At 39.3% G+C, this 11,481-nt stretch overlaps 1 protein-coding gene across 5 annotated transcripts in view; it reads left to right on the top strand.

Annotated features, from left to right (window-relative positions):
* Positions 1–8,821, top strand: part of STIL (STIL, centriolar assembly protein) — a 65,633-nt gene extending 56,812 nt beyond the window's left edge. For 3 of the 5 annotated variants that reach the window (XM_008048363.1, XM_008048364.1, XM_008048366.1), the window contains one exon: positions 7,488–8,821. In XM_008048363.1, the coding sequence (XP_008046554.1) occupies positions 7,488–8,277 (790 nt within the window). In that variant the 3' untranslated portion in view covers positions 8,278–8,821. The remainder of the gene's footprint in view (positions 1–7,487) is intronic. The other 2 variants (XM_008048362.2, XM_008048365.2) reach the window with 1 other exon arrangement.
* Positions 8,822–11,481: the final 2,660 nt, after the last annotated feature.

Raw genomic sequence — 11,481 nt, forward strand, 5'->3', positions numbered from 1 at the left:
ATGTAGTATTATGATAAATGCTCAGGGTTCACTTAGGAGTGAGAACATGTGGTACTCAGTTCTTTGTTTTCCATGATAGATCACTGAGTATAATAGACTCTAAATCCTTCCAAGTTGCCGTGAAGTCCATAATTTTATCTTTCTTTATGACTGCATAATATTCCATTGTGTGTATGTACCATGTTTGTTTTTTTTAACCCAGTCCATTTTCGATGGGCAACATGTTTGAGTCCATGTTTTTGTTATTGTGAATAAGCCCATACTTATTAAAAAGAGGAATAAAGTCTGCAAATAATGTTATTTAGGATAGCATGTTTTCTGTTAATTGTTTTTTGTTATTTTCTAGTTACAAAAGTAATAAAATCTGATGGCTTAGAAAACAATAAAATAATACAGAGGAGCATAACATAAAACGCAAAAGACCCATTCCCCAAACTCCTCAGTCTGATTCCTCCAAAATTACTTCTCTCAACTATTTCTTTTGTATTCTAGAAATGTTCTGTGAATGTTCAAGTATTCATGTGTGTGATAAGTCTTGTGATTTTAAAATTTTACTTAACATTGTAAGAGCTTGGATACCTTTCCCTATAGGTAGGTATAAAGAGTTCTTTCTCGTGCATTTAAACAACTGCATCATATTCTTTTGTACCCTTGTACTATACTATATTGAACCCCAGTGCTCTATTAATGGACTTTTAGGGCAACCCGTATTTGTCATTTCAGACAATGATAAGTGAACATCATTCTGCAGGTACTTTTGCAAGTTTCTTTGTAGGATAGATTTCTAGGAAGAGGATCAAATGGTATATGCATTTAAAGTTTGGTAGATATTATTATTGCTCACTAAATAGTTCTACTAGTTTACATTTCTACCAGTAGTGTAGGAGGAGAGTGAGGATAGAATTTTTAAGGTTTTATTTCCATGCTGTGAGATAGAGGCTATATAACCTAACCCTTCCCCTCTCATCAGAACTGAGAACTAACGTGTCAGGTTGATTGCAGTTTCTTACTATTTTAAATGTTGCTCGTGAACATCTTTTTGCAAATACTGTATTTTTCAGTTTTAGCAGTATTTTCTTAGAGTCTTGGAAATGGAAAGACAAAGTCAAAATGGTACAAAAACTTTAAAGCTATTGCTAAGTTTCTTTCTGAAAGAGTAAAGTTTTACATTCTTACCAGCTACATGTATTACTATTTCACCAGTATTTTTACTTTTACTTCAATAAATATATAGAGAGCTCCTACTGTGAGCCAACTAGAGACATCATGGTACATAAGATAACCTGATAAAGACATCACTGTTCTTATAGAGCTTACAGTTCAGGGGGAAGACACACAGATAGTCAATTATTATATATTCTGATGCCTGCTATGAAATGGAGGGATGTAGAATGCTATGGAAGCACATGGAAAGGTAGCTAACATGAACAGTGTTTTCATACTATGTTATACAAGGGCTGACAATCAAGTTCATGGACTTGTCCTAGAAAAAGTGCTACATACCTTATTGCTGAATACTGCTGGTATTCACTATGGTCACTTTCAACGTACTCCCCTCATGAAGCTATGCACCAATCAATACCAGTGCCTAGTCTACCTGTCAAAGCAATTTTGGAACTCTTTCTGGAATGGCCATCAGAGCTGTCATTGTATTACCTTGATGTTCTGACTGTCATCAGAATGTCTTCCTTCAATATTTTCTTTATCTTTGGGTAAAGAAAAATGTCACTGGGGGCAGATCAGGTGAGTAGAAGGGTGTTCCAATACAGTTATTTGTTTACTGGCTAAAAACTCCCTCATAGACAGTGCTGTGCGAGCTGGTGCATTGTCGTGATGCAGGAGCCCCTTTGGGATCATTTTTACACATGCCTTTTCATGCCAAGATTTTCAGTTAAGATTTTCCTGTATCTCTACCAATGTTTATTTGGTCTGCTATGCTTCTCAGTCAGCCAACGATTTTGATGCACAGTTTGATGGATTTTTGCAGTCTTTGTCAGTTTTGCTCATAATTGGCAATCCTAATCTCTCTTTTTCCGTGATGCTTTCTGTCCCCTCAGAAAAACATTGAATCCATTTGTACACCACCATTTTCTTCATGGCATTATCCCCATAAACTTGGACTAGCATGTCCCTGATTTCATTTTCACTCTTACCAAGTTTAACAAGAAATTTAATCTTTATTCGTGCTTTAATTCAAACTCTGTCATTCTTGCAGTAGCTCTGATGGCCCTTTCAGAAAAAGAGTTCTAAATCTGCTTTGACGAGTGTATTAAGCACTGGTGTCGGTACATAGCTTCCCAAGGGGAGTACTTTGATGGTGACCGTAGTGTTATTCAGCAATGAGGTATATAGTACTTTTTCTAGGATGAGTTAATGAACTTAATTTTCAGATCTCTTAATTACCCTCTTTAAAGTTCTGAGCTAATTCAGACCAAATATCTTAATTTTGTTGCTATTGTTGTTGTTGTTTTGATAGAGACAGGGTCTCACTGTGTTGTCCCAGGTTAGTCTCAAACTCTTAGCTGGAATTACATAAGCCACCACACCTGACCCTTAAAATTTTAAATTTATATTTATTGGTTATTAAAGTGTTTTATGTTATTTTGATTTAAAATGAGATTGTACTGACACTATTTCTCCAACATAGAGGTCAGATTTTCATATCACTTATCTCAGTCTTATATCTGGAATGTCCTCCTAGCGTATTTGAAGCATACCTGATTAATTCACATTGTCTTAAACTTCATTTTTTAGTCTAATCTCCTCCCATTTCCTACTGAGTTCTGGCTTATTCATCATTGGCATTTGCAAGGTTCCTTGGTGTTACTTGTTTCTGGGTTGGTCTTTTTCCTTTTTTGCTTGCCAAAATCCTCCTTATCCTTCAGAACTGGACTCATGTCACCTCCTCTATCAAGGTTTCCTGGACCTCTCAGAAAATATTGATGTTTTGTACTCTTAAAATACCTTGTTTCTAACAGATTGTAGCATGTGCTTGCGACAGCCTTTTCACCAAGACCATAAGTTTTATAAAGTTCTGAATCCTTATTGCTTCTATCACCTTTGGTGGGCCTGAATTCAGTGAGTCTATTGTTGAATGAATGAAATTACTCATACTCAGGTTATCACTGAAGCCTACAAGAATGTTCATTTTTAGTATCTCTGTAGTATTTACTGTCAGTATTTAAGACCTTGTATTGTTATCTTTTTAACATATATAAGTATAACTGGTATGCCAGGAGTTTAGAAGGCAGCTGTTTAGAATGCAAGAGACATTTTCCTACAGAAACAGTTACAAATTATAGGTTAGGGATTCCAGGAAATAAGTCCTTATAATACCGTTCCTCTAGTTCTCTAAACCAGCTATCTTTTATCATTGTGTGTCTGTGAAAACTCATTTTGTGTTCTAATTCTGGACTCCTGGAGTCCATCCTCTCACCAGAAGGGTGGCTGAGGCAGGGGAAGGAAGATTTCCTTTTTTACATTTCTGTTCCAGAACACTGCAGAGATTAAGAGGGTCCAGAGGCAGGCAGGAAAAAGAGAACCAAGCATACCTAGAAATTGTTCAGGAAATGGGAATTGTGGGTCTGAGGTCTGGCAGCAACCTCTACTGGCAGGTTTCCACTTGGAGTGACCTTTTGAATTCAAAATACATCTCAGACAGTGTCTGGTCGCTTTTTTTAAGCTTGCTTCCTGGCTCCCTGCTTGTTAGTTGAGAAACTCTGTACAGGATAAATAGGAGATAACTAATCTGGATTCAAACAGGATAATAAATCAAGGTTGATTTTCATCTTTAAGTAAGTTGGAGTAATTTTTTTAAAGAACTTCCCTTAAATTGTTAACATATAGCCGGGCTCAGTGGCTCAGCCTGTAATCCCGCGCCTTTGGGAGGCTGAGGTGAGTGGATTGCCTGAGCCCGTGGGTTCGAGACCCACCTGGGCAACTTGGCGAGACCTCATCTCTACAGTAAATCAAAAATTAGCCGGGTGTGGTAGCGCCTGCCTGTAGTTCCAGCTGCTTGGAAGGCTGAGGCGGAAGGATCGCCGGAGCCCAGCAGTTTGAGACTGCGGTGGCCGGGAGCGGCCATTGCACTCCAGTCTGGGCGACAGAGTGAGACTCCAACTCAAAAAAAAAAAAATTGTTAACGTATAACTCTTATTCAAATATATTCAAGGACTTTCATCATCTTTTTATGATTGCACATCTAGTGAGTTTCTAACATAGTATATTTGTGCTCAAGACTTTTAGAATTTGATTGGTGGAGTGGCCTCGTTTTGCTCTTCTTCTTAATTACCCTGGTGTTTATATGCTTTGGTTTTGAGTGTTATCGATTTGGATTTTTTGTTTGTTTTTTAAAAGATGTCTCTATTTTACCTGGGCTGGCCTCAAACTCCTGGGCTCAAGTGATCCTCCTGCTTCATCCTCCCAAGTAGCTGGGACTGCAGGCATGTGTGTGATACTATGCCCAGCTTGATTTATTTTGCTATCAAAATAATGGTATCCCATCACCCTTCAAATTGAAATTGGCTAGCTATGTTAGCTACCTTGTAAACTGATACTGACTTCTTCATGGATCTTTTAACCATTCTATAAAAGGTCTAATGAAAATTAGGCTGCTGGGCTCGGTGGCTCAACCCGTAATCCTGCGCCTTTGGGAGGCTGAGGTGAGTGGATTGCCTGAGCCCGCGGCTTCGACACCCGCCTGGGCAGCGAGACCTCACCTCTACAATAAATCAAAAAACCAACCGGGCGTGGTAGCGCACGCCTGTAATTCTGGCTACTCGGAAGGCTGAGACGGAAGGATCGCTGGAGCCCAGCAGGTCGAGGCTGCGGTGGCCGGGAGCGGCCACTGCACTCCAGTTTGGGTGACAGTGAGACTCCAACTCAAAAAAAAAAAAAAAAAAAAGAAAATTAGGCCTACTTTCTCTAAATATTTAGCTTTTTGAACTAGAAGTTTTTGTTTGCTTTTATCAAATAATTTGCATTAATATTATCTATAGACATACTTATGTATATTTTAATATGTAATCTTTTCTGATATAATATGCAAATTGCTTATTCTGAGGAAATAAGCAAAGTAGAAAATGACTATACATTCAAAGGGTATTATCACTGTGAATAAAAGAATAATATCTAGATGAATTGATAGTATCTCTTCCATCTTTTTCAAATAGTCTTCAAAGCATTAATTACCAAGAAGGTTAAAGAAAAATCCCAGGGTAGTTCTAAAGAAAGCATCATGGAGCACATTGTTTCATTGTTTGGTGATGCCATCACTGGTTTCAAGGAATATTAATGGTTGGAAATAACTTCTTCTCAGTTCCAGGTGCTTATAAGAATGAGAATGTGATACATACTTGATATTGTGGGACTATAAATGCAGGCAGTGGCTGGCACATGTAAAACATTATGATAGGATAATACAGAAAGCCATAGCTATTCTTTGACTTCTAGAATACAATACTCACCACAATTAATAGTGCACAAAGAACTCTCAGCAAGACATCAGTCGCTGGATACAGTATAGTGAAACAGCAGTTATAGAGCCCAGAGAGTAAGGCAGACATGGATTCAGCCTCGGCTTGCCACTTACTAGCTATTCAACCCTGGGGAAATTAGTTAAAAATCTCTATTGCAAGCCGGGCTTGGTGGCTCAGCCTGTAATCCCGCGCCTTTGGGAGGCTGAGGTGAGTGGATTGCCTGAGCCTGCGGGTTCGAGACCCGCCTGGGCAACTTGGCGAGACCTCATCTCCACAAAAAATCAAAAATTAGCCGGGCGTGGTAGCACGCGCCTGTAGTCCCAGCTACTTGGAAGGCTGAGGCGGAAGGATCACCGGAGCCCAGCAGGTTGAGGCTGCGGTGGCCAGGAGCAGCCACTGCACTCCAGTCTGGGCGACAGAGTGAGACTCCATCTCAAAAAAAAAATAAAAAAAAATTTTAAAAATCTCTATTGCAACGGAAATAAAGATAATAGTACCTACTTCTTTTATTCTTTCAGTAAATTTTATTTACTGTCTACTACGTTCCAGGCACTGAGAATCATGCAATGGGGAAAAAAGCAGACAAAAGACTCTCTCCTCATTGGCTTTCATGAGAGAACTAGAAAATCAATAAGAATTGTGTGATGGATACATAAATAGCAATAGGTGCTAAGGAGAAAACAGAAAAGTAGGGAAAGGAATGTAAGTGTTGAGTTGGAGAATATGGTTTAAATATTAGATAAAGAGCTGGGCACGGTGGCTTACACCTATAATCCAAGCCTAGCCTGGGCAACATAGCAAAACCTCATCTCTACAAAAAAAAATTTTTTTTAAATAGCTGGACATGCCTGTAGTCCTAGTTACTCAGGATGCTGAAGCGGAAGGATCGTCTTAGCCCCGGAGGTTGAGGCTTTCATGAGTTGTGATCGTTGTCATCATGCCACTGTACTTCAGCCTGGGTGACAGAGTGAGGCCCCAACTCAAAAAAAAAAAAGAAATATTAGATAGGGAATTCTTTGAGAAAGATTACTGTGAGGAATGTATGAGAATAATGCATGTAAAGCATTTAGCAGAGTGCTTGGCATATATGTGACCTTAAGGTCAATTAGCAACTATTATGAAAGTATGTGCGATATCATAGAAAAGGAAAATCAGTTAACACTAACCAAAGTGAGTGAAGATTATATCTAATGAAAAAGTTTGTGTGTATATATATAAGCCCATATCCAGAAACCATTTGATGTTTTTTATTCACTGCAAATAGAATTTTATTTTATTTTATTTTATTGAGTCCAGGTCTCACTCTGTGGCCCAGGCTGGAGTGCACTGGCATGATGAAGGATAAACCTCCTGAGTAGCTGGGACTACATACACACACTACCATGCTCAGCATTTTTTTTTTTTTTTTTGTGGTAGAGACGAGGTCTTGCTATGTTGTCCAGGCTAGGCTTGAATTCCTGGGCTCAACCGATTCTCCACTTCGGCCTCCCACAGTGCTGGGATTACAGACACGAGCCACCATGCCCAACCAGAATCTCTTTAACTATGTGCAATTTGATTTTCTGAGCCACTTACCAAAGCTCGTACTGTTATATCATCAAATATTTTCTGTGTTTGACTTAATTTGTATGTTTTACTTAACATTGAACATTAGCTGATCTCTTGCACTGTTTGGGGTTAAGTTAAATGACTCACAGCAATGTTGATTGACTCTTACATTTGGGGCCTTGTATTTGGTCTTAAAACCATGACTGATGTACAAATTTAGGAAAATTACTTTGCTTTCCACTTTCAGTCTGTGAATCATGGATTACTTTCTAGGCTATCATATTTATCCCTTGAATGCGTATCTGGATCATCGAGACTTAGATGTCTGAGAACGTAGATCAAAAGCACCATGAACTTAAAGCTGAAGACTTTTTGTTACTTTTGTAAATGGAACACATTTAGAATGACACTATTTAGTACTCACAATAAGGTAAATGATGGCTTATAACTTGTGTCTTTCAGTGTGTTGGCATGCATCAGTCCAGAAGCAGTGATCAATGGATTAAACTACATGTCATTTGCTAATGTTGGCATGAGTGGCTTAAGCCCCAGCGGCGTGGATTTGAGCATGGAGGCAAATGCTATAGCTCTGAAGTATTTAAATGAAAATCAACTGTCACAGCTATCTGTCACTCGATCAAACCAAAATAACTGTGACTCATCTTTCAGCCTTCTACATATTAATACAGACAGAAGCACAGTGGGGCTCAGTTTAATTTCACCAAACAACATGTCATTTGCAACCAAAAAATATATGAAGAGATATGGACTCATACAAAGCAGTGACAATAGTGAAGATGAAGAGGAGCCTCCCGACAATGCAGCTGGCAAGAGTGAATGTTTGTTAAATCAGAACCTTATATCTGTACCTGAACAACTTGGTCATCAGAAAGAGCCTTCCAGGAATGCCTGTGAAGTAATTAGTTGTTATGATTGTGAACCCATGAGCACCCACACAAATATGCCAGTGCTGAGAAATATTACTAATGAAATTTTACCACCAAAAGCAATGCAACAGTTGAGCGAAAAGCCAGCTTTTTTATTAAAGAAAGTTAAATCAAGTCCTACGGCAAACCTTCGAACTGGGAAGGCAGAATTTACTCAACATCCTGAGAAAGAAAATGAAAAGGACATTGCAATTTTTCCTGAAAGTTTGCCACCTTCTGAAACTTTAAAGCAGATGAATAGCATAAACTCAGTAGGTACCTTCTTAGATATAAAGCGTCTCAGACAGTTGCCCAAATTATTTTAAAACTTAGCTCTCTGCCCTTCTGACATAGGGACAAAATGAATGTCTCCTGAAGATGCTTAGGGAAGCCAGAGCCTTTTGGTAGTTTTGGGAGTCCCGGGCATTCTAGGAGTCAGTCTGTTTGTTAGCTGTCAGTTGCAAAGAGCTGAACAAGTGCCACGATTGTCTATGAGATGGTTGGCTAGTAGACGGGCTGAGTTCTCATTGTTCAAATAGAGCTGTTCAGCATCACTGAAACCTTTAAGGAAAACAAACTCCGAGATCAGCTATGTCCACAAATTAGGCAAACAGGTACTATCCAACTCTGAACCTAAAGTGTTCTTTTCTACTGTACATTTTAAGAAGTCCATTTTCCTAGCATGTTGCATCTCTGCTTCTACCCTCTATCACTAAAAGAACATAGTTATCATGACACGGCTAAATTTGCAAAATCAACCCTTCTTGAGGTTAAGGAGAAAGTTAGTTTTTAAAATAACTAAAGATCTTTTGTACAAAGAGTATATTTCTTCTTAATTAAGATACATATTTATTAAACTCTGGAAATACTTTTGCTGTGTGATGGTTTAATGTTAATGTAACATTTCAACATAGCACTAGTTCTCACAGAATAAGAAAAGTACTGAGGGTGAGTGTGTTTTATAAACTTTATGGGTTTTCAAATGCCTTAATATTTTAATTGAACTTAATAAAAATATCTAGATTGACAGTTTTCCTTTGTCCTCTGCTATAGTTTATTCTTCCTCACTTAAAAAACTTTTTAGGCTCCCCAAAAGTTACAAAAGTAATACAAAGAATTCAGGTATACTTTTCTTCCAGTGTCCTCCAATAACGGTATCTTATGTCAGCATAGTAAATGATAAAAACCAAGAAATTGACATTGGGTACAATATTAATAACTAAACCACTGACCTTTCAGGTTTCACAAGTTTTTTGTTTGTTTTTGTTTTGAGTCTGAGTCTCTTTCTGTCACCCAGGCTAGAGGGCAATGACACAATCCCAGCACTGCTACCTCTGCCTCCTGGACTCAAATGATCCTCCCATCTCAGCCTCCTGAGTAGCTGGAACTACAGTACAGGTTCATGCTACCATGCCTGGCTAATTTTTTTAATTTTTGTAGAGATGAGGTTTCCCTATGTTGCCCAGGCTGGTCTGGAACTCCTGGGCTCAAGCAGTCCTCCTGCTTCAGCTTCCCAAAGTGCTGGGATTATAGGTGTAAGCTACCACATCTGGCTTCAGCTGTGACTTTCTGAGACAATAGCCTGATAAAACAATTTATAGTTAGCAAGCCCAAGTTTAGTAATATGGCAGCGCCCTGCTATTCCCAATGGAGCAATGGACCAGTCAGTATGTCTTTTTCTGTGTTGTTGCTCTTTCAAGCTAAAATTAAGACATGTAAATAGCAATGGTGATATCTCTTTCCATAAATTCATATGCATCATTTACAGCTTTAGTTATTTATATTTTATTCTTATAACATGTCACTATATTGTCCAGGCTGGTCTTGAACTCCCACCTCTGCCTCCCAAAGTACTGGAATCACAGGAATGAGTCACCTCACCCAGTCAGTTATTTTAATAAACAATATCAAGATTCACTTACATGTTTTAGTGGAGTAAATTTAAGTGGAGGAATTGTGCCACTTCAAGCATGCTCTGTTTAACTTTAGCTCTCCATGTTTCACTGAAGAAGTGAGTAGATACAATTTATATCTCTATCTAAAAAACAGAAACTTAGTGAATTAACTGACAACCTCATCGACTACAATTATCACTGGGAGCCCTGTAATGTTTATACCAAACAGGAAGCTATCTGAACTATACTTTCTAACTATACTTTCTAACATGTCTGCTTCCACTTCTGTGAGGCTTAGAACGGAACAGTATAAGGCAAAGGACAAAAGCTGCCTTTATAGCTGCCTTTGCCAGCAATAAAGGGCTCAGTGGCTCAGCCTGTAATCCTGTGCCTTTGGGAGGCTGAGATGAGTGGATTGCCTGAGCCCGCGGGTTCGAGACCCGCCTGGGCAGCGAGACCTCATCTCTACAATAAAAATTTAAAAATCAGCCAGGCGTGGTAGCACATGCCTATAATTCCGGCTACTTGGAAGGCTGAGGTGGAAGGATCACCGGAGCCCAGCAGGCGAGGCTGCGGTGGCCAGGAGCGGCCACTGCACTCCAGTCTGAGCGACCGAGTGAGACTCCAACTCAAAAAAAAAAAAAAAAATTCTCAAGAGAAAGTAAATAAAACTATACCTTTTTAGGCAACATCCAATTTCAGTCCATATCAAGGGTAAGACGTTGAAGCATTTCTGGAGACTGAATTTAGACTGCAGAAAAATTCAACAATATGTCTCTTTCTACTAAATATGTGTCAAGAGGGCCTGTCATTGAAACCTACTCTAGAGAGCTCTCTAAGAAGAGTGTTTTACTCAAAGGTTATTTGGCAAATTAGTTGCTATGATAGCTTTTAGGCATCTTTGAAAAAAGTGTTGGTACTGGTACAATTGGATTTTAAAACCAGCAATGTTTGTCTCTCAATTGGCATTTCTCTCTCTCAGTTTATGTCATCCAGTCACACCTCACACTGCCCGGACGCAGTGGCTCAAGCCTGTAATCGTAGCCCTTTGGGTGACCAAGGTGAGGGGATTGCCTAAGCCCACGGGTTTGAGAACAGCCTGGGCAATTTGGCAAGATCTCATCTCTACAATAACTCAAAATATTAGCCAGGCGTGGTAGGACCTACCTGTAGTTCCGGCTACTTGGAAGGTTGAGGCGGAAGGATCACTGGAGCCCAACAGGTCAGCGCTGGGGTGGCCATAAGTGTGCCACTGCACTCCAGCCTGGGTGACAGGGTGAGGCTCCAACTCAAAAAAAAAAAAAAAAGAGAGAGATACATGGATGCTACTTCAAATGGAGTAAGAAAATGATGGAACTTACATTACTCAGCTTCTGGGAAACAAACCCATTAGGCCGAATCCTGGACAATTAGCAACTCACCCCTCCTCCCCTTTACCAACTGTCCCCTTACTCAACTTCTAACTAAGCCCCTTGCTGGTTAATGTAAATCAACAATTATTTTGTGCTCCACTTTTGTCCTCTGCCTTACCCTGCCCCATTCTAAGCTCCACAGAAGTGGAAATAAACATGTTAGAAAGTATCCTTGCCTTTGCCAGCTATAAAGATTCTTTTTTTTTGAGTCTCACTCTCACCC

The sequence above is a fragment of the Carlito syrichta genome, unplaced genomic scaffold (genome assembly GCF_000164805.1).
Source record: "Carlito syrichta isolate Samal-C Ts95f unplaced genomic scaffold, Tarsius_syrichta-2.0.1 Scaffold123377, whole genome shotgun sequence".
Lineage (NCBI taxonomy): Eukaryota > Metazoa > Chordata > Mammalia > Primates > Tarsiidae > Carlito > Carlito syrichta.